Source organism: Chrysemys picta, chromosome 4 (genome assembly GCF_011386835.1).
Source record: "Chrysemys picta bellii isolate R12L10 chromosome 4, ASM1138683v2, whole genome shotgun sequence".
Taxonomy (NCBI): Eukaryota; Metazoa; Chordata; order Testudines; family Emydidae; genus Chrysemys; species Chrysemys picta.
The window spans coordinates 84555676-84578373 of record NC_088794.1 but is presented as its reverse complement, the minus strand read 5'-3'; the positions used below and the strand labels follow the sequence as shown (position 1 = coordinate 84578373).

At 45.3% G+C, this 22698-nt stretch overlaps 1 protein-coding gene across 24 annotated transcripts in view; it reads left to right on the top strand.

The window, feature by feature from the left end:
- The window catches only part of CELF1 (CUGBP Elav-like family member 1), a 104170-nt gene that overhangs the window by 71541 nt on the left and 9931 nt on the right, over positions 1-22698 (top strand). For 7 of the 24 annotated variants that reach the window (XM_065595276.1, XM_065595271.1, XM_065595289.1 and 4 more), the window contains 4 exons: positions 3878-4006; positions 16208-16321; positions 16529-16714; positions 17643-17786. In XM_065595276.1, the coding sequence (XP_065451348.1) occupies positions 3878-4006; positions 16208-16321; positions 16529-16714; positions 17643-17786 (573 nt within the window). The remainder of the gene's footprint in view (positions 1-3877; positions 4007-16207; positions 16322-16528; positions 16715-17642; positions 17787-22698) is intronic. The other 17 variants (XM_065595277.1, XM_065595273.1, XM_065595291.1 and 14 more) reach the window with 5 other exon arrangements.

Below are 22698 nucleotides of genomic sequence, written 5' to 3'. Positions count from 1 at the left end.
GTTCATTTTCATTATCGAGTCAGATGCCACCAGCAGAAGGTTGATTTTCTTTTTTGGTGGTTCGGGTTCTATAGTTTTCGCATCGGAGTGTTGCTCTTTTAAGACTTCTGAAAGCATGCTTTACAACTCGTCCCTCTTAGATTTGGAAGGCACTTCAGAATCTTAAGCCTTGGGTCGAGTGCTGTAGCTATTTTGAGAAATCTCACACTGGTATCTTCTTAGCGTTTTGTCAAAGCTGCTGTGAAAGTATTCTTAAAACGAACATGTGCTGGGTCATCATCCGAGGCTGCTATAATATGAAATATATGGCAGCATGTGGGTAAAACAGAGCAGGAGACCTACAGTTCTACCCCAAGGAGTTCAGTCACAAATTTAATTAATGCATTATTTTTTTAACAAGCATGATCAGCGTGGACATCTGGAATGGTGGCCGAAACATGAAGGGGCATATAAATGTTTAGCATACCTGGCACATAAATACCTTGCAACGCCGGCTACAAAAGTGCCATGCGAACACCTGTTCTCACTTTCAGGTGACATTTTAAATAAGAAGCCAGCAGCAGTATCACCCGTAAATCTAAACAAACTTATTTGTCTTAGCAATTGGCTGAACAAGAAATAGGACTGAGTGGACTTGTAGGCTCTAAAGTTTTACATTGTTTTGTTTTTGAGTGCAGTTATGTAACAAAAAAATGTACATTTGTAAGTTACAGTTTCACAATAGAGATTGCACTGTAGTACTTGTATAAGGTGAATTGAAAAATAATTTTTTTTGTTTATCATTTTTACAGTGCAAGTATTTGTAATAAAAAAATAATATAAAGTGAGCACTGTACACTTTGTATTTTGTGTTGCAATAGAAATAAATATATTTGAAAATGTAGAAAACATCCAAAATATTTATAAACTTTAATTGGTATTCTATTGTTTAAGTGTGCAATTAATCACGATTAATTTTTTTTTAGTTAATCGCATGAGTTTACTGCAATTCATCGACAGCCCTAGAAATTACATGATCAGATTAACTAATATTCTCTTTCCTCCTTCCCCACTTCCTCTCAGGGTCTGGGATCCTAGAGCCAGTGTTAGGGCTTTCTCCCAGTGAAGTATCCCCAGAGCTTGAGAGGAGACAGTCCTCAAAGAATAGAATGGAAGTTTGGCTTTGAGTGAGTGCAGTTAAAGGAAATGTTGAGAAGGTCTCTTGTGTATAAACCCTGTACCTGAATTGTTTTATTTTTATTTTAATAGTTTATAGTGTGCCCATTGCCACTGTGTGACATGCTGGGATGCAAACATCTATTTAGAATTGCCCACAGTTGGCAGCAGATCCTTCACTCTATTAACCATCCAAGAAACAAGAACAGAGAAAGAAAATGCCTTGGTTTAGACCAGTAGTTCTAAACTGTGGTCTGCAGAGCATATGCTGTTGGTCACTGATGCTGATTAGAAGCAGGTCAAAATGAGGAGGAGCCACCCTAACTGCCCATAAAAATTGCCATCATAGCCTCTCAATCCCACAGCATCCATGTGGCAAAGAAACGAAGTGGATTTGTGCAATTGGGAATGGGAGTGGTGTGTCCAGAAGATTCTTTGTCTAGTAAATTATGGTCCATATTATTAAAAAAGTCTGAGAACCTCTGTTTTTAGATATATCTGGCAAAGGTATGGCTGAAACAAGGAGCCTTGCTTCATGCACTGAAAGCAGATTCCCCAGTTTGGGACCCTTCATTCAGAATGCACAGTCCTCCCTGTACACTTCAACGGAGATTATCTTCAGAAGGGTAGATAATCAGGTAGCCAAGTCCCAAATTCTATCCAGACTCATTCCAAACCCCTAATCATTTCAGTTGCCCTTCTCTGAACCTTTTCTAATGCCAGTATATCTTTTTTGAGATGAGGAGACCACATCTGTACGCAGTATTCAAGATGTGGGCGTACCATGGATTTATATAAGGGCAATAAGATATTCTCCGTCTTATTCTCTATCTTTTTTTTAATGATTCCTAACATCCTGTTTGCTTTTTTGACTGACGCTGCACACTGTGTGGATGTCTTCAGAGAACTATCCACGATCACTCCTGACTAGTGGTAGCTAAATTAGCCCCCATCATATTGTATGTATAGTTGGGGTTATTTTTTCCAATGTGCATTACTTTACATTTATCCACATTAAATTTCATTTGCCATTTTGTTGCCCAATCACTTAGTTTTGTGAGATCTTTTTGAAATTCTTCACTGTCTGCTTTGGTCTTAACTATCTTGAGCAGATTAGTATCGTCTGCAAACTTCGCCACCTCACTGTTTACCCCTTTCTCCGGATAGTTTATGAATAAGTTGAATAGGATTGGTCCTAGGACTGACCCTTGGGGAACACCACTAGTTACCCCTCTCCATTCTGAAAATTTACCATTTATTCCTACCCTTTGTTGCCTGTCTCTTAACCAGTTCTCAATCCATGAAAGGATGTTCCCTCTAATCCCATGACAACTTAATTTACATAAGAGCCTTTGGTGAGGGACCTTGTCAAAGGCTTTCTGGAAATCTAAGTACACTATGTCCATTGGATCCCCCTTGTCCACATGTTTGTTGACCCCTTCAGAGAACTCTAATAGATTAGTAAGACATGATTTCCCTTTACGCAAACCATGTTGACTTTTGCCCAGCAATTTACATTCTTCTATGTGTCTGACAATTTTATTCTTTACTATTGTTTCAACTAATTTGCCCGGTACTGACGTTAGACTTAACGGTCTGTAATTGCCAGGATCACCTCTAGAGCCCTTTTAAAATATTGGCGTTACATTAGCTATCTTCCAGTCATTGGGTACAGAAGCTGATTTAAACGACAGGTTACAAACCATAGTTAATAGTTCCACAATTTCACATTTGAGTTCTTTCAGAACTCTTGGGTGAATGCCATCTGGTAATTACAATGTAAATGGGACAAACTGCTTAGCACCTATCCTCAAGAAATACAAGTGATCAGGAGGATTATTGATGTGTATGTCACGTTTGTTCTATGTGAACTTTTTTTAAAGATGTTTAAGTTGTTTTTTTAAATACAAATATATAAACTGAGTTCTTTGGGGCAAGGAGTATGTGTTACCATGTACTTGCAAAGCACTCAGCACAATGAGGCACCAAACCTGACTCAGGCATCTGAGTGCAAGTGTAAGACCAACAAGAACATAACTTAGTTTTATATTCATTTGGGTTTTGGGAATGAGTTACTTGGGGTTGACACGAGGGGAGAGGAAGGGATTGGAGGAGTAGGTAAAAGTAGATGGGCAGAAGAAACGAGGGTGAGAAGCAAAATATATAGGAAAATTTGGATTGGGCACCTGAGGGATTAGTGTAGTAGAAACAGGGCGAGATGAAGGGAGACTAGCAAGCAGTGACGATACAGCAGTTATGCCAGTGTTGCTTGAATGATTTATGTCTGGAGACTCAGCAGACTCTCCTGGCTGCTGCTGTTACTATGTGGAGTGTGTGTAGGGAGGTCACTGGTCCCAGGCAGGTTCCTTTGGGCCTGGGGGTTAGGTACAGGTGGGCCGGAAGGCCCTGACTTACCTGTTGCACCCTTGGCTGTAGCTGATGCGCTGGCTCTTCTGGGGAAAGAGCCCTGATTGGGAATTTCTATAGTGAATTGTGAACCCTGGGGTTGTGACCCACTGGGATTCATGAACAGGTCCAGAGGGATCATGATCTGCTTCCTTTATGGCTAGATGGGAACTTTTTATCTGTTGTAACAAAATGGCATAGCTCCTCCCAGCTGCCATTGTTCCCCATGCGGAGTGGGGTAGGCTGCTGGTCCAATTTGCTTGAAGGGACAATGATATCAGAGCAGAAATCCTGTGCATTCTTTAATGTGTTGCAGGGTTGAATGCGATGCAGTTACAGAACCTGGCTGCATTAGCAGCTGCAGCCAGTGCAGCTCAGAACTCACCGAGTGGCACTGCTGCACTCACTTCTTCCAGCAGTCCCCTAAGTGTGCTCACCAGTTCAGGTAAGAAGTCCATTTGTTGCATAGTGCATTATTACATGGCTTAGGTCAGCTTGGAGTCCTTTTATGCCAGCCTCTCTCTCTCAGTCCATAGTTAATGCTCTGTGTATTCTTCCATGGGTAGGCAGTTGTAACCAGTAGAAATGGTCTTTTTGCTCACCTGTCCAGTGAGGTTCTCTAGTATTTGTTAAGCTAGGTATACTTTTGCCAGCAAATGCTTTTGTGTGAAGAGGTTATTTTCTCCAGGGGCTTACTTTAATCTTGAGTAAAAGGAAGTGTTGGGATTGCCATAAAACAGGAAGTCAGCACCTCTCTAGTCATTGCTAGTATATGCAGGTCACATGGTCCATCACTACTCAAGCAGCATTTTAGGCAGATGCTGTAGAGTTTTTGGCCTCTCCCAAGTTTTCTGACGATAGACACGCCCTTGAACATGGAATAGCACACATGTATGCAAGAAAATTCACACACAGCTTTATCTTCATTAAAGCCTGAGGAGCAATCACAGTTTCCTCTAAAACTAACATAGCTCTAATTTCCAGTATGTTTTGTTGAGTGGCTAGGGAGAGGAGTCTCATACAGCTGCTCATGCAGGTGTGCAAATACAGAAAAAGTTATTTTGTTCGCCTTACCCTTTTTTTATTCTTTCCGATATCTTTATGGGTGTAATACCAGGGAGATTAGAACATCTAACATCTCCTTAAGCACTGTCTTGCTGATTTCTTGTTAAGTGATATTATCTAGACATGCAAATTAACAAAGATAACAAATGGCAAAGCAAAAGCATACTCAAACTAGATTATATGAGCCAAGCTCTATTTTAGTACCAGTGTAAGCCAAAATTTTGCCTGGGCCAGCTGCTTCTGCCTACTCTAAACTACTGACACAGGAAAAGAAAGAGGTCCTTTTATTTATAGAGCCCATTTCTTGCTTTGGATTGTCATGATTTCAACCACTGTTGACCATCATTAATATTCATAGGGTTAGGGAGAGGACTGTACTTTACTGGTCTCTAGCAGAGTTTTTCTTTTCATGGAAAGGCCTAATTGCTCATCCAGCTGTAATACACAATCTATAGAGATAACAACCTTACCTCTGTCTGCCAGACCAATCTACTGCTGTACTGAATCAGATACATACTGCTCAGCAGGCCCAGATGGCTAGTGTTGGAAAAGGAGACTTATGGGAACTTTGGTTGGGAAACCTCATGTTGCAGGGTCAGAAGTTAAATTGTGGACCTTTGGTTTTGATTTAAATCAGAAGGCTTCCCCTATCTATGGAAGTCCCTAAGGAAGATTCAAGCTCAGAGGGCCTTCAAGAGAATGCCTGTTGTCAGAGAAGTTGTCCCTCATAATTTTTTTTACTGAGAAGTGTGGTTCACCAAAATTGACAGTTACTCTTTTAGTTACTTTGGCTGCCTGTCAGATTACCCTATAGTAAAAACGTTTACCCTAAAATCCATCTCAAAGAGTTTAGGCTATAGAAGAGAAGAGAGAGAGAATTCCCAAGGCCCTCTGCTTCAGTCCCTCCCTAGATAAAAACATGTTAGTGAGCATAGTCTAAGAACATAGATATTTCCTTGCACTGAAGGGGAGTAGTTGTACTCTCTCAAGATCAACCCATTTGAGATGCCAAAATGAGATTACACACACAACAGATTGTGCGGATGTTCAAAATATGATCTCACAGGCTCTGTTGGGCTAGTCAGGTTTGGTTCTTACTCAGTAAGATTTAAAGTAAGGTGTGTGTGTGTGTGTGTGTGTATGTATGTGTATGTGTATATATATATATATATATATATATATATATATATATATATACACACACACATATACACACACATATACACACAGCTAAGCCCGGACTCCCAGAGTTGCGAGGATGTCAGAATTTAAGCTTTCATTAAAAACATGTTTCCAAACTTCACGTGTAGAGGAAGAAAAAACTTGAACGTGACCCTAGTGTAACTGGTACAGTGGTGTTTGTGTGACTCTGCAGACAGCCTCCATCCAGCAGAGCGTAGAAGTAGCCGTCCTTAGCCCCATATTACCACCAGAATAGAAGCTGGTCTTTGCTGCTTAATGGGACTAGGCTGTAGGGTTTCAATGCCACACTGGGCTCTCTAGAATTGGCTTTCCCTCAGTGGAGCTTAGATGTTCTGCAGGAATATCATCCACTTGATGAGGCTCAGATGCATCCCAGGGCTCTGCTCCTGTCCTTTGACCTTTTCCATGGGTCATATTGGAAGGAAAAAATAGTGGTTTTCTCTCAAGTGCCATCCACTCCTGGTGCCAAAATGAGATGGTCCCACTCAGAGGAGATTGTGCAGATCTCTGATTCTCCTTATCCTTTCTTCTGTGCTTTAATAGCATACAGTATAACTAGGGTGACCAGACAGCAAATATGAAAAATCGGGACAGGGAGTGGGGGTAATATAAGAAAAAGAACCAAAAATCGGGATTGTCCCTATAAAATCGCGACATCTGGTCACCCTAAGTATAACCTCCGAGTTACGAACTGGCCAGTCAAACACACACCTCATTTGGAACTGGAAGTACACAATCAGGCAGCAGCAGAGATGGGAAAAAAAGGGGGCAAATAGAATAGAGTACTGTGTTTAAACCTAAAGTGCTAAAAAAAAAAGGGAAGGCAGCATTTTTCTTCTACATAGTAAAGTTTCAAAGCTGTATAAAGTCAATGTTCAGTTGTAGAGTTATGAACATTTCAGTTACAAACAACCTCCATTCCCAAGGTGTTCGCATCTCTTGAGGTTCTACTGTAAATATAGTTAAATGTTGATATTTAAACGATCATTGTTGGACATCTGAGTGACCATCCCAAGGAGATGTATAGGGCAATTCACATCTCTTAAAGCTATTGTTTCAGGCTCTCTGCAGACTCAGGCAGACATTACTGCATCAATTACACTTGCTTCATGTTTTCAGGGATTTCTGCATAACTGCAAAGGCTAAAGACCTTAAAAAATTACAGTTGTGATTCTGGAGAACAAGATAGCAGTGCCAAGAAGATTGTTGGGGTTATTGACCTGGCAAAATCTGGCTCAATTTTAATCCTGTGCTGTACTATGCTTATATGCCATTTGCTGTCATTCTTTTGAAAAAAGCAGAAGTAAAGCCCTATAAACAACATTCAATGTCATGGTATGTCTCCTCACAATTAATCACAGAACTTTGAGTCTTGACACCACTGGCATATCAGTTAGTTGATCTCCAGTATTATCTCCTCCTTTTTTTTACTTGCATTTGTCACTGGAAGGGTCTTTGAGAAGATCACCTGTGGTGAGTTCAGTGGAAGGATTACCTACAACCTTGCCACTACAGGCTGTGATATCTTCAGATCCTACAAGCTAAGTGGAATGAGGCCTAGTTAGTGGTACTTGTTAGACTGTAAGCCTTTTGGGGCAGGGACTGTCTGTTATATGTTTACACAGTACAGAGCACAATGGAGCTGGGGCCTCGAGGCACTACTGCAATACAAATAGTAAGTGTAATAGTAAAACCTAAATAGTGTTAGTGATTTTCACACCTCTCAGGCCATGCTAGTCTCTTATTTAGAGCCCTTTCCTGGCTCCCCTTTTTCTATGTTAAATTCAAGCTCATGGTCCTTATTTTGAAGCTGTGCATAACACCACTCCTCTCTACATCTCTGCTCACATTTCTCCCTAATTCTATTCCACTGCTCCCTGCCTTCACCCTGGCCTTGTTTATGTGAGAAATAGTCACTGTTTTAATTTAAATTTGTTTTTACCATCAGTTTAGTTGAACCAGTGCAAACCCCCGTGTAGGCTCACTTATCTCAGTTTGAGGGATTATTTTGAGTTAGCTTAAACAGATCCTAATTGACTACGCTAAACTGAAATAAGTGTCCACCCAACCTTTTGCACTCAAATTGGTTTAAAATTACACCTTAAATTAAACTGATACTGTTTTTTTTATATACACAAGGCATCCATTCCCTTCTCTCATGTCTGTTCCCTCCGTATCCTTCTCCACTCTTGGCTTCATTCCTTTTTTTGTGCTACTCCTTGTTCTTGAAATAATCTCTTTCTTGTGCTCCAAATGACTTTGTTCAGATCCTGCCTTGTGGCGCATTCTTCTACAAAGCTTTTAAGTAGTTAACCATTGTAGAAGTAAATCTCATTTTAGACATGACACAACAATTAGCACCATTTTTGAACTTGGACCTTCGTCTAGCCAACTGGTATGTCGTCTGTTTTGTCTGTCAACTTGTGGAACAGATCATAACGTTCTCTCTGCATTGTATAGTGCTAACCATACTAGCTTTGCTCAAATAATAATGATCTGTTAGGTGGCCCTCTTCCCTCCGAGTCAGTATGGAAATAGCATTATGGAAGGGATACTGTTGTTGGATTCTTTTAGTTGAGATGTAAAACTGAGGTTCTTCTTCGAGTGCTTGCTCATATCCATTCCATTAGGTGTGTGCGCGCCGCGTGCACGATCGTCGGAAGATTTTTACCCTAGCAACACCGGCGGGTCGGCTGTGGAGCCCCCTAGAGTGGCGCCTTCATGGCGCTGAATATATACCCCAGCCGACCCGGTGCCCCCTCAGTTCCTTCTTACCGCCCCTGACGGTCGTTGGAACTGTGGAGCGCTGCTTAGCTGTTCTCCACTTTCCCTAGCTTATCTTGTTGTATCATAGTTGTAGTTATAGTTATAGTCCTAGAGTTTGTTGTAAATTAGTTAAGTAGTTTTAAAGTTGTTCTAAGTAGTCCAGGGGATTAAGGGGGTCGTCTCCCCCCTTTCTCCCCCGGCCGCGGGGCCGGGCTCATGCCCAACGCTCCCGGCTTCAAGCTGTGCGCCTCCTGCGCTAAACCTATGCCCACGAGCGACCCGCACGACTCCTGTCTGAAGTGCCTGGGAGAGTCACACCAGACAGACAAGTGTAAAATCTGTAAGGCCTTCCGTCCGAGGACCAAGAAGGAGCGGGACTTTCGGCTCAGGCAACTTCTGATGGAGGCGGCTCTTAGCCCGGACACTCCTTCCACGAGCAAGGCCCCGGCACCTAGCACCTCGGTGCGCAGTGCCCCGGCGGCACCGGCTGCGACGACCACGCGAGTGGCGTCAGACAAGCCTCCCCGGCACCGGACCTCGTCGGCACCGCAGACACAGCAAGTGCCTCGGCGCCGGTCCTTATCCCCAGGGCATAAAAAAGCCCATAAGACGGGGACATCCGTGCCGAAGACGCCAGCTCCCCCAGTGCCGGGGGTAGAGCCGCGTCCGCCAGTGGAGCAACGAAAACAGGTGCCTCCGGCACCGTCGACTCCGGCGCCGAGGCCGTTGAGTCCGGTGCAAATAGCGTCTCCCCCCAGGCCGGCGGTGATACAGTGCCTCCCGTCGACTCCAGAGACCTTCGCGGCGGCGAGAGACTTAATAGCTCTCACGGAGCCGGCACCGCCTCAACCACCGGCACCGACTGCACCGTTGACTCGCACGGTCCAGTCGAGGGGGAAACCTGCCTTGATGCGCCCGCCATCACAAGGGCTGGAACCTCGGCACCGATCCAGGTCCCGAAGCAGGTCCCCACGCCGCTCGCAGTCCCGGCACCGAATACCGTCTCGGCACCGGTCGTACTCGCGGCCAAGATCTTCTTCGCGGCACCGCTCTTCGTCTCGGCACCGATATGATCGTCGGCACCGATCAACGTCGAGACGTAGCTCTCGGCACCGCTACGGTCGACGCTCGACGTCGAGGGGTCGCTCCCGGCACCGGGCATACTCCAGGTCCTCGTCGAGGTCCAGATCCGACTCCCGGCACCGACGAGGTCATCGGCACCGGTCGCGGTCCCGGCACCGATCGCCGGCACCGCGCAGAGATAGATCATCTCCGGACCGGCACCGTGCGGCACCGCAGCCCACCGGGATGGTTTCATCTCTCTCGGCACCGCCATGGCCGTCAAGATCGGTGTCTCGTTCCTCGGAGGACCTGTCGAGATCGGCATACCCCCCTCAAGGGCACGCCGAGGAACAAAATTTCGGCCACTGGCAAGAGATGGCAGAGGACCACTCTCATGGACCATCTCACTGGTCGTTTTGGACCCCGTGGGCGTACCACCAAGAGCAAGGGGCTCCAATACCATCGACCTCTCGCTCGGGTCACTCGGTCAGAAGGGCCCCAGAATCCACCATCTCTCGGCCTCCGCCAGGAGGCATGGAGGCTTCGGTGTCCACGCCACCCGACACCAGGGACCCTAGTGCAGGTGATGCCCCGGCCCAAGAGCAAGGGGATCAGGACCCCCCCTTGGATCCGGTACCACCGGAGGCATCCTCTTCCTCCTCTCCGGACGAGGCAGTGGCGGGCACTTCATGTACGGGTCCCCCTCCGATAGATCTTCGGGCTCACCAGGATCTCCTGCGTAGGATGGCCCGTAATATGGACCTGCAGGCGGAGGAGATAGTGGAGGTGCACGACCCGATCGTGAACATCCTTGGAGCAGATGCCCCATCGAGGGTGGCGTTACCTCTGATCCGCACGATACAATCGAATGCGGATACGATATGGCAAACTCCTGCCTCCATTCCACCCACAGCGAGAGGGGTGGAAAGAAAATACTTTGTCCCCTCTAAGGACTATGGGTACTTGTATACCCACCCCCAACCGTGTTCACTGGTGGTGGAATCAGTGAATGCACGAGAGCGCCACGGCCAGCAGGCTGCAGCGCCTAAATCAAAAGAGGCTAAGCGGCTCGATCTGTTTGGCCGTAAGGTTTACTCAGCCGGAGGGCTACAACTTAGAGCGGCGAACCAACAGGCGCTACTGAGCCGCTACAATTTCAACTCCTGGAACTCTATGGGGAAGTTTAAGGAGTTGATTCCCCAAGAGTCCAGGGAAGAGTTTGGAGCCATGGTAGAGGAGGGCAAGAAGGTGGCTCGGACCTCCTTGCAGGCCTCCTTGGACATTGCAGACTCAGCGGCGAGGACCCTGGCTTCGGGTATCGCTATGCGCAGGATCTCCTGGCTTCAGGTTTCGGGTTTGCCTCCGGAGCTGCAGCAAACCCTACAAGATCTGCCTTTTGAGGGTCATGGATTGTTCTCAGATAAGACGGACTCTCGCCTGCAGAGCCTCAAGGACTCGAGAACAATCATGCGCTCCCTGGGGATGCATGTTGTGGGCCCCCAGCGCAGGCCATTTAGGCCGCAGCCTCAGCGCTTCTACCCCCCCCCCCGCCTCGTCAGAGACAGGACTCGGCCCGGAGGCGAGGGCGAGGTGGTAGAAGAAGGTGGACCGGCCCTCAACCCGGCCAGAACCAGGGGCCACCTAGACCACCTTCAGGCCCCAGGCAGAACTTTTGAAGGTGCGGTCGAGGACGGCGCCCCAGTCATCCCCCAGGATCCAGCCCCCTCCTTTCGGGATCGCCTCTCCCACTTCCACCGTGCTTGGTCCCTTATAACTTCGGACCGTTGGGTCCTCCGCACGGTGGAGAGGGGATACGCTATCCAGTTTTCTTCATTTCCCCCCTCCTCCCCCCCTTCCCCGTCCCTCTTCAGGGACCCTTCTCACGAGCAACTTCTTATACAGGAAGTCTCTACGCTCCTCGCCATGGGGGCCATAGAGGAGGTTCCGGTGGATTTAAGGGGCAGGGGATTCTATTCCCGTTACTTCCTCATCCCCAAGTCCAAAGGAGGTCTGCGACCCATCTTGGACTTGCGCGGACTCAACAAATTCGTAGTAAAGTTGAAGTTCCGCATGGTCTCTCTGGGGGCCATTATCCCTTCCCTCGATCCTGGAGACTGGTTTGCCGCCCTCGACATGAAAGACGCATACTTTCACATTGCTATTTACCCGCCTCACAGACGCTTCCTCCGATTCGTGGTAAACAGGGTGCACTACCAATTTGCAGTCCTTCCCTTCGGCCTATCCTCGGCCCCACGGGTGTTCACGAAATGTATGGCTGTCGTGGCAGCGTACCTTCGTCGGCAAGGGATACAGGTGTTCCCGTACCTAGACGACTGGCTGGTACGCGGTCGCACCAAGGAACAAGTTCGCGATCACGTCCACATAATAGTGCGCACATTCAACAAGTTGGGTATCCTACTCAACAAGGACAAATCCACTCTAGAACCTACCCAGAGAATAGAATTCATCGGTGCGGTTCTAGACTCCAGACGCGCACAAGCCATCCTGCCAGACAATCGCTTTTGCACCATCACGAGCCTCATCCAAGGACTCAAGGCCTTCCCAACTACCACGGTGAGGTCGTGCCTTACCCTCCTGGGTCACATGGCTTCCTGCACGTACGTAACCAGGCATGCCAGACTTCGGCTTCGCCCACTCCAGACCTGGGTTTCATCAATATACCGCCCACATCGGGACAGCCTGAATATGGTGGTCACAATCCCGAACTCGGTCCTGACCTCCCTCACATGGTGGCTAGATCACAGTGTAGTTTGCGAGGGGATGCCGTTTCACGCCCCACAACCCTCTCTGCACCTGGTCACAGACGCTTCATCTCTGGGTTGGGGCGCCCATCTCAACGAGCACCATACCCAGGGCCTGTGGACTGCACCTCAGCTAGCCCTACACATCAATGTTCGGGAACTGATGGCGGTGCGCCTGGCGTGCCAGGCATTTCTCAATCTCCTACGGGGCCGCTGTGTGTTAGTTCTCACCGACAACACCACGGCCATGTTTTACATCAACAAGCAAGGAGGAGCACGTTCGTCAATTCTATGCCAAGAGGCCATTCGCCTGTGGGACTTCTGCATCGCCCACTCAATCCATCTCACGGCATCGTTCCTCCCTGGAGTCCAGAACACTTTAGCGGACCGACTCAGCAGGTCCTTTCAAACGCACGAGTGGTCTATCCGTCCGGACATCATACATTCCGTCTTCCAGAAGTGGGGGTTTCCCCAGATAGACCTGTTTGCATCTCGAGACAACAGGAAGTGCCACGTGTTCTGCTCCCTGCAAGGTCGAGCCCCGGGCTCCCTCTCGGACGCGTTTCTCCTTCCCTGGAAGGACCACCTGTTTTATGCCTTCCCTCCGTTTCCTCTGGTCCACAAGGTACTGCTCAAATTGCGCAGAGACCAGGCACAGGTAATTCTGGTCGCTCCAGCGTGGCCGAGACAACATTGGTACACCACGCTGTTGGAACTCTCGGTCCAGACACCGATCCCGCTTCCGTTGTATCCGGATCTCATCACGCAGAACCACGGCCGGCTGCGTCACCCCGACCTGCAATCACTCCACCTCACGGCGTGGCTGCTCCATGGTTCACCCAGGCAGAGCAACAGTGTTCACACTCTGTCCAACAGATTCTGCTGAGCAGTAGGAAGCCCTCAACACGGACCACATACTTGGCCAAGTGGAAGCGGTTCTCCTGTTGGTGCGAACAACGAGCCACGTCCCCATTGCACGCACCTATTCCTCTTATTTTGGAATATCTCCTCTCCCTAAAACAGCAGGGGTTGGCGATATCTTCAATTAGAGTTCACCTGGCCGCTATATCGGCCTTCCATCCAGGGGAACTCGCGTCCTCGGTATTCTCTAACCCGATGGTCGTTAGATTCCTCAAGGGCTTAGACCGGATGTACCCACAACAACGTCAGCCCGTTCCGACGTGGGACCTCAACCTGGTTCTCTCCAAGCTCACAGGTCCTCCATTCGAGCCACTGGCCACCTGTTCACTTTTGTACCTATCCTGGAAGACAGCCTTCCTCGTAGCCATCACCTCAGCAAGGCGCGTTTCTGAACTCAGGGCGCTTACATCCGAGCCCCCTTACACAGTTTTCCATAAGGATAAAGTGCAGCTCCGCCCACATCCTGCCTTTCTCCCTAAGGTGGTTTCTCCATTTCATATCAACCAGGATATATTTCTCCCGGTCTTTCACCCTAAACCACATGCTTCTCGCCAGGATCAACGTTTGCATTCCCTGGACGTACGCAGGGCCCTGGCCTTCTATATTGACCGCACAAGGCCCTTTAGAAAGACGACGCAACTCTTCGTTGCAGTGGCCGACCGAATGAAAGGCTCACCGGTCTCATCACAACGCCTATCCTCCTGGATTACGTCTTGCATCCGGACTTGCTACGACCTGGCAGGTGTCTCAGCACCCCACCTCACCGCTCACTCCACGAGGGCCCAAGCTTCCTCGGCGGCTTTCCTGGCGCAAGTTCCGATCCAGGACATTTGTAGAGCTGCGGTTTGGTCGTCAGTCCACACGTTTACAGAACACTATGCACTAGTGCAGCAGTCCAGGGACGATGCTGCCTTTGGATCAGCGGTTTTGCACACAGCAATGTCTCACTCCGACCCCACCACCTAAGTTGGGCTTGGGAGTCACCTAATGGAATGGATATGAGCAAGCACTCGAAGAAGAAAAGACGGTTACTCACCGTTGTAACTGTTGTTCTTCGAGATGTGTTGCTCATATCCATTCCAAACCCGCCCTCCGTCCCCACTGTCGGAGTAGCCGGCAAGAAGGAACTGAGGGGGCGCCGGGTCGGCTGGGGTATATATTCAGCGCCATGAAGGCGCCACTCTAGGGGGCTCCACAGCCGACCCGCCGGTGTTGCTAGGGTAAAAATCTTCCGACGATCGTGCACGCGGCGCGCACACACCTAATGGAATGGATATGAGCAACACATCTCGAAGAACAACAGTTACAACGGTGAGTAACCGTCTTTTCTAACTAGAGTCCAAAGATTCTCTGGAACTTTTATAACGAGTAGTCTTGTTGACCAGGTATCATAGCTATAATGAAATCCAGATTTTAAAATTCTGGTCTCCTTTGTTCCCCTATAGTTTTTATTGACTACAGGATTCCTTATTTCTGCCCTAAAATGTTTTGTAACTTTGCTGTACCCTATTAAATAGCTAATATACCACCCCAGAAGTGGCTAAGTGTCAGATTACAGGTGAAATTATTAATGTATAAATTGTGTAGAATAGATTTGGATGAAAAATAGTGACGACAATTACAAAATATTTTTTCAAAAATTTGAAAAACTTCAACCAGCTTTAATAGTATGTAAACCACATTGAGAACATTTTGGCTGAGGTACAATAGAAACATAAGAGAATTAACTGAGCAGAATATGCTAAAATGTCCCAGCACTTATTGCTCACTGATGCTTGTCAGCCTGTGTACGCTTGTGATCTGTCACATCCAAAGAGGTGGCTCTGAGATGCCTCTATAATAACAGGGAATAATTCCTCTTTCTCACCAGTGCTGAGACCTATACAGATGACCTATGGTTTGAACCTCTATTCCCCTGGAAATATCTCTCTTTTCAGAAACTACTGACCTGAAAGAGACAGGGTGCTTCCTATCAGCTGCCCTATCCAGTTTGTTGTGACTAACTCTATCTGTTGTTGAACTGGGTTCAGTGTGGACTGTGAGTGTGTTAGTGACCACGCCTGATTAATAAATAATCTATTTGATTCTTTGTTTAAAAGGACAATTAGCAATCACACTCTTGTGATGGAGGAGGATAACGTTTGTGTTGGAGATGTTTGTTCTCTGACTTGTTCCTGGCCCTGACCTCAGCCCCAGCTGCTGCAGTAGGAATTCCATAGTGGAAAATGATTTCAGTTGCCAGAATAGATTCTAGGCATCTGTTCCCTGTGCTCTATCTGTAAGGGAAAACCTTGTGTTCAGTCTGACTGGAGCCTTCTTTAATCTCTCCAGGACCTCTCTCTCTCATCTTGCATGTGATTGATAGTAATACAGTCTCGGATACTTATTTTATTCCACATTGCAGCACTACTGATTTTTATATTATTCGGGTGGAGACCCCAGCTGGTTATCTGCTTTGGTTGCATCCAGGCCTGGCTTAGATACTCTGCAGTGAATGTATTATTAACAGTGTTGTTGTTATTTTATATTAAGTAGCATCCAAAATGTGCTGGGTACTGTGTACACACACGTACACACACACAATCCCTGTCCCTGTACCCAAAGAGCTCTTGCTATGAAAAGACAAAAACAGTTAAAAGATGCGGGAAAGGGATTCCTCCTACATGCACATCAGTCAGTGGGTTGATTGGTCATAGCTTGTTCATTTTTTAATGTAAACTATCCTCAACTGCCCTGCTCTAGTCATTATTGGTTGACTAGTTACTTGTTACTAGTTACTAGCATTGCAGTAAAAATGGGTTAACAAGGGATTTGAATGATAAAGGGCAGAAGTTATTGTTTGGTGTTTAATTATCTAATTTTAATAGCAGGTTCCTCACCTAGCTCGAGTAGCAGCTCCTCTGTTAACCCAATGGCCTCTCTTGGAGCGCTGCAGACGTTAGCAGGTGCTACAGCAGGCCTCAATGTCAGCTCTTTAGCAGGTAAGCTCTGTGTAGTGAGGGGAGGGGAAAATGACTGATTATAATTCCTATAGTTGTGCCACTGCTTCCTGGATAAGCTATTCTGTTTATCCCTGCCTGTTCTCCGTTGCTTGTTTCTGACAGCAGTGAAGTGTATTGAAAGTTGACTAGCATCGACTCAGACATACCACTCAATTATTAAATCTTCATTTCTCTTTTCTTGCATAGGGATGGCAGCCTTAAATGGTGGACTTGGCAGCGGTGGCCTTTCAAATGGCACGGGTAGCACAATGGAGGCCCTTACTCAGGCGTACTCTGGGATTCAGCAATATGCTGCTGCCGCATTGCCCACTCTCTACAACCAGAGTCTGTTAACACAACAGAGTATTGGTGCAGCAGGAAGTCAAAAAGAAGGTAGGTGGGAAGTTATGCAGAGGACTTGAGTGCTTGAGTGGGGGTTTGAGGAAGGGTAAGCCCTGAGCCTTATACACATACCACATGCACAGCATTTGCCTTCCTAGAATCACAGAAGCTAGAGTGAGAATTCTCTTATAGTTCCTCCATTCGGGGAGACCACTGCAGAATTGTTCCATATAATTGATTTCTCTGGTGCTTTGTTCAGTTTTAAACATTCTTTTGGGGGGAGGTGTCGCCACAGCCTGATACGTGTCACTATCAGGGATATTTATTTTCTTAATTTCATTTTATTACTTGAATTTCTTCCTTTTGTTACCACCCTGAACAGTCCCTGTCGCTTGTATTTTGACACTTCAAATACTGGATTAATTTAGCATGTAGAGTGAAAGACTGTGAAAGAATGAGGACTATGGGACTGTGATGTGGGCAGCAGATGGAATGAGGAGGATTGACTCAGAGGCAAGGAACAGGACCTGAGAGTTTTAGGCCATTGCCAATATACAGGATATCAGGAGTATTTTAGTCTTTATATTCAGTTTGGCTGGTTTCCTCATGCTGGAGACTTGGCATAAGTACCTGTTTTGTTTTAGTCAGCACCCTGGGCTGATTCATACCCATAGGTCTCCCATGCAGCAGCAAACGAGATCTGTGGTGCTGAGCCAATGTTGACTTCAGTGTGATGCAGGAAGTGTAGTAATTAGAGAAAAGACAGTGGGGAAGGAGCTAAAATCACTTTAATATTTGATCCCAGCAACAGACCATGTTGCTTTATTTTGAAATCAAGATGGTCCTGTTTACTGCTTTCTCGGGGAGGAGAGGGCAAAGTTAATTATATTGAATGGCTCTTGGTCTCTGCTTTGAGATTAGGGCCCAAACTCCCATGCTTTTGCTGAATTTGTGTTTCTAATCGATGGATGTTTTGAAGGTCCAGAGGGAGCCAATCTGTTCATCTACCACCTCCCCCAGGAGTTTGGGGACCAGGACCTGCTGCAGATGTTCATGCCATTTGGGAATGTCGTCTCCGCCAAGGTTTTCATTGACAAGCAGACCAATCTAAGCAAGTGTTTTGGTATGTTGGTTCCAGTCACTGTCAGTAGCAGGGGGTGAAGAATGATAAGATATATCACTGCCATTCTCTGGGAGAAAATAAGTTGGGTGGAGGTTTTCATGGAGGGATGGCGGACAGTTGCATACAGTGGTCAGATAGGCAATGGTATTTTTCTTTATTCTTTGACCTCAGTAGTCAGTCTGTCTAGGAAAGCCCTGGCCTTCAGACCCCACTAGCCTGAGGTGGTGATGGAGTAATGTGGGTGTGGGCAACTCTTATAGTTAGGACCCTACCAATTTCACAGCTGTGAAAAAACATGTCATGGAATGTGAAATAAGTCCTTCCCCGTGAAATCTGATCTTCCCCTTGCGGCTGGGAGTGCTCCTATTAAGGGGCTCCTAGCTGCAAGTCCCGGCTGGGGGGATGGAGAGGACTTGTCCTTCCCCTCCATGGCCACTCTTGCTCTCAGGAGAAGATCAGCCCCACCTCAGAGTGCCTCCCCCTGCTGCAGAAAGCTCTAGCCCAGGAGGTTCCTTCAACTGGCGGAGACTTGTGGAGGTGGGTCCAATATTGCCTTGCTCCTGGGAGCTCCCCAGCTGGGGGGCTCCTAGCTGCACCTCCCTGCTGGGTTGGGAAGGAACAGGACTTGTCTTTCCCTTGCATGGCAGCTCGGGGCGGGGGTGAGATCAGACCCACCTCCAAGTGCCTCCCCTTACTCCTGGAAGCACCCCCAACCAGGGAGATCCCAGCTGTAAGTCCCTGCTGGACTGGGGAGATACAGGACTTGTCCTTCCCTTGCATGGCAGCTCAGAGAGTGGTGTGGGGGAGATCAAACCCACTTCTGGGTACCTTTACGGTTGGGACCCCCATGGTTACAATACTGTGAAATTTCAGATGTAGACACCTGAAACATGAAATTGACCAATTTTAAAACCTTCTGGCAGTGAAATTGATCAAAATGGACTGTGAATTTGGTAGGGCCCTACTTATAGTAGAGTCCTCAATTCTGTTATTTACTGGGCCTCCTTTGCATATTGGGATAACTGTAGCTGATCCTACTCGTGCAAATGACAGATTGTTCCTCATAGTCTCTTCTCTAGTGCTTTGTCCAGTCTAGTTTTGAGCAAGTGATGTGCGTTACTTCATTTCCATTAAGAGATTATTTCACAGCCTAATACAGTTCACCATCTGGAAGGTTTTCCTGATACCTTGAATTTTCCTTTTTTAAAATTTGATCCCATTACTCCTAGTTATGCCACAAGGTACTGCCCTAAATAATTCATCATCATTAGTGTTTACACCTTGAAAAATCTGTAGACTGTTGTTATGGTACCATCCTGCCTGTTACTGGTTAGCCAAGCAATCTACTTACATCCATTATTAAGGTTGCAATATAGCTTCCATTATAATTTCTTGTCTTATCAAACATATCTTTGTGAAACATTCATCTCATACTGAAATTACCAATACTTGGTCTCTTTCTGAAGGGGATATTTTTAAAGTTCAGCCAAACTCCTTAAAGCTTTAATTGAGATGGAACCACTTTTCCTATGTAGAAGGTGGCAAAGAATCTGGTCCTTTGGAAAATCCTGATTTTGAACAGAACTGCCGGATTAGTGGTTGAAGTTCGAAGTGTGAGGAAAAGCCTTCCCTCAGAATTTGCTGCAGCTTAGATTTGGAAGAAAATATTATCGCTTCTTAGCAGATGATATTGAGCATGCTTAAGTCTACATTGAACATAATAGAGCCTTGCTCATTTTGTGGCATCGCTGCATGTTCTCTATGCCTGGCCTGAGCAGGGCCCTGGGAAAATCTGCAGAGATTGTGAACATCTCACTGAAATATGCACAGCAAAATTCTTTCAGATCCTGCCTTAATAATAGAGACTAGAGCAGTGTGAGTGTGAAAAAAGCTTAATGGATGTTGCAGTCTCAAGGTGTTTCTACAACAATCTACATACACTGCTTTTTCATCCAGCCCTCCAGCATAAACAAATGTAATGCTCCCCTGTTAACTCAACTTGCAAAATACTTCCTCCAATCAAATAAATAGCAGCAGCAAAGGAGGCAATTTATTTTGTGGCTTTTTTATACCATGCCAATCACTCTGATATCTGGGTATTGCCCAGATTGAATTTCAAAGCCTAATTTTGATTGTGTGAAGTCTAACACTATAAAGCAAAGCTGTTTAGTATTTTCTGATTTTCTTAAAAAACAACCCTGCAGTTACGCAAATTTGAACTTGCAGTGTTAAAATAATAAAGCCAGGAAATACTAAGGTTAAGATTCCACCAGCAACGTTAACTCAACTAAACTGAACATACATACTGTTTTCCATTCTTCTTTTCTTAGTTAAATGTATAGAGATTCATATAAACTGTATCTTTAAACATATTCCATAAAACATGCAGGATGTACGGTATGGTCAAATAAATTGTTGTTGGAACCTTATTTGTTGTGTATCCTAATTCATGGTCTTTTTAACTCTGCAATCTTAACATGATGCTTTTTGTGTATAGTTCTGTTGATTTTTCCTCATTTTTCTAGTCTCTGAACTCCTGATAATTTGTCGATATTTTTTTCTGGTAATGAGGTGCATGGTCATACCAGAACCTTAGGGAATTGGGACTACTCTTTCCCTGCACTTTTGATGACTGTAGTATGCAACCCAAAATTTGCACTGGTCATTTTTGCTTTGGAAACTTGTGTCTAATTTCATGTCCCCCAGTGCTGTTGAGTCTCTCATAGTAGTACTGTTTCCCTGATTTTTCCCTCTCTTTTCAATTACTGTGATTTTGGTTATTTTTACAAGGATGTGCTTATCTGCATTATCCCAAGCTATCACATTTTGTTGTTTTCTGCCCACATATTTATCCTCTCTATATCCCTTTTGTATCTTCCTTTGTCTTCACTGGTATTTCTATCTCCTTCCAGATCGATAATGTCCTAGTTGCTCTCTGTTCTACATCATGAGCAAAGATGTTTAGCAAGTCCAGAACTAGCAGATTCCTTGTGGTACTCCATGAAATATTTCCCCAACTCAGTACTTTAGTATTTTCAGCCAGCTAGTGTTCTGTGCATGTTATTGTTCATATTCAAGTTATTTTAATTTATTTTGATTAAAATGTCTGCTTGATCAAAATAAATATCTAAAACTGCACTTCTGTCAACTAATGTTGTAATCCTATTAAAAGAGCCAAACAAGTGTGTCTGGCAAGATTTGTGTTTTGAAATCCACAGTGCTGTTTTTGTTGTTATGGTACCATTATCCTCTAAATGTTTAGCGATGTTTTTTCTTTTAATATTTGTTCTATTATTTTAGTAGGGATAGAATTTTAGACTTAACAGGAAGCTAATTAATAGGATACCTCTTATTTCATTTTTTTTTGAAGATTGGGACTATGTTTATTTTCTCTCATCTCTCCCCAGTTACCTTTAATACTTTAAAATAAGTGAGTGGTTTGATAATTTTTTGGTTAGTTCCACTAAATCCTTGGATGCACATAAACTGACCCCGCCAACTTAAATATGTTTACGCTTTCTTAGTATTCCCTTATTTTTTTTAGTCAGTATCTGTTGCTATATATCTTTCTTACTTCCCAATTGTCCTTACTTGTTGTTTTTCTAAGGCAAACTTTAAAAAGAAGTTAATTATCTTGGCTATTTTAGGGTAATTTTCATCTCCTTCCTCACTTCTTAATACACTTAATGTCTCCCAAGTACTACTTACCCGATTATATATCTGTAAGAACATTTTTATTCTCCTTAGTCCCCCCGGTTAGTATATTTCATTCTATGTTTTGGCCCCCCTTACTTCCCCCGTCCATTCACAGCTTTAATTAACTTTTGTAAACTTCTTTCTTTGCCACCCTCTTTTTTCCTTTTCCAGTACTTTGTTTATTTTGAATTCAGATTGCAGATAATTGCTCATGAAACCACACTGGATGCTGCTTTTACTTTATATTATTTTTTCAACAAAGTTATAGTCTGTTTTGCCTGAGGTATCATGTCTTTCAATTACCCAGCCATCTTCCATGTTGGTGGATTTTAACACTTCCTTTCATTTACAGCTTCCTAGACTTCTTTCTGAGATCTAGTCCCTTTATACTGCTGGATTCTGTGTGCACCCATTCTTTATTATGGATGTAGTTTGTGCTCACTGATATCAAAGCTCCTCTATTGTCATGCATTCCCTGTCAGTTCCTCTATACCAGGGGTCGGCAACCTTTCAGAAGTGGTGTGTCGAGTCTTCATTTATTCACTCTAATTTAAGGTTTTGCGTGCCAGTAATACGTTTTAATGTTTTTAGAAGGTCTCTTTCTATAATATATAACTAAACTATTGTATGTAAAGTAAATAAGGTTTTTGAAATGTTTAAGAAGCTTCATTTAAAATTGAATTAAAATGCAGAGCCCGCCGGACTGGTGGCCAGGAACTGGGCAGTGTGAGTGCCTCTGAAAATAAGCTCGCGTGCCGCCTTTGGCATGCGTGCCTCTATACTGTGGTTCTCCAAGGCATCTTCTCCACTGGTTGGAATCTACTTTTATGATCGTAAAGTTTTTCCCTGAATAACTAAGGAACCTCTTTGAAACACGCTAGGTGTATTTGTTACCCAGCGGAGATCTCTGTAGTTAAGCCTTTCTGAGTATAGTATCCTGTGGTCTCAGGTACCCTGAGAGCTGGCTCATTTCACCCTCCTAGACTCTACTCTTAGGGGTCTCTAGCAAGTGCCCACTGTTTCTCATTGTGGCTTTATTCAAAGAATTTTACCAACATACTTATTGTTTGTATAATCGTAGTGCCTCAGCATGTAAATATTTCTAACATACAACGCCACTTCTCTTCCCCTTTTACCTTGCCTATACTGACATTCCTGTTACAAAAGTTATCAGCTAGGTTTCAGTTATGCCCAATAAATCAGTTTTTGTTCTCAT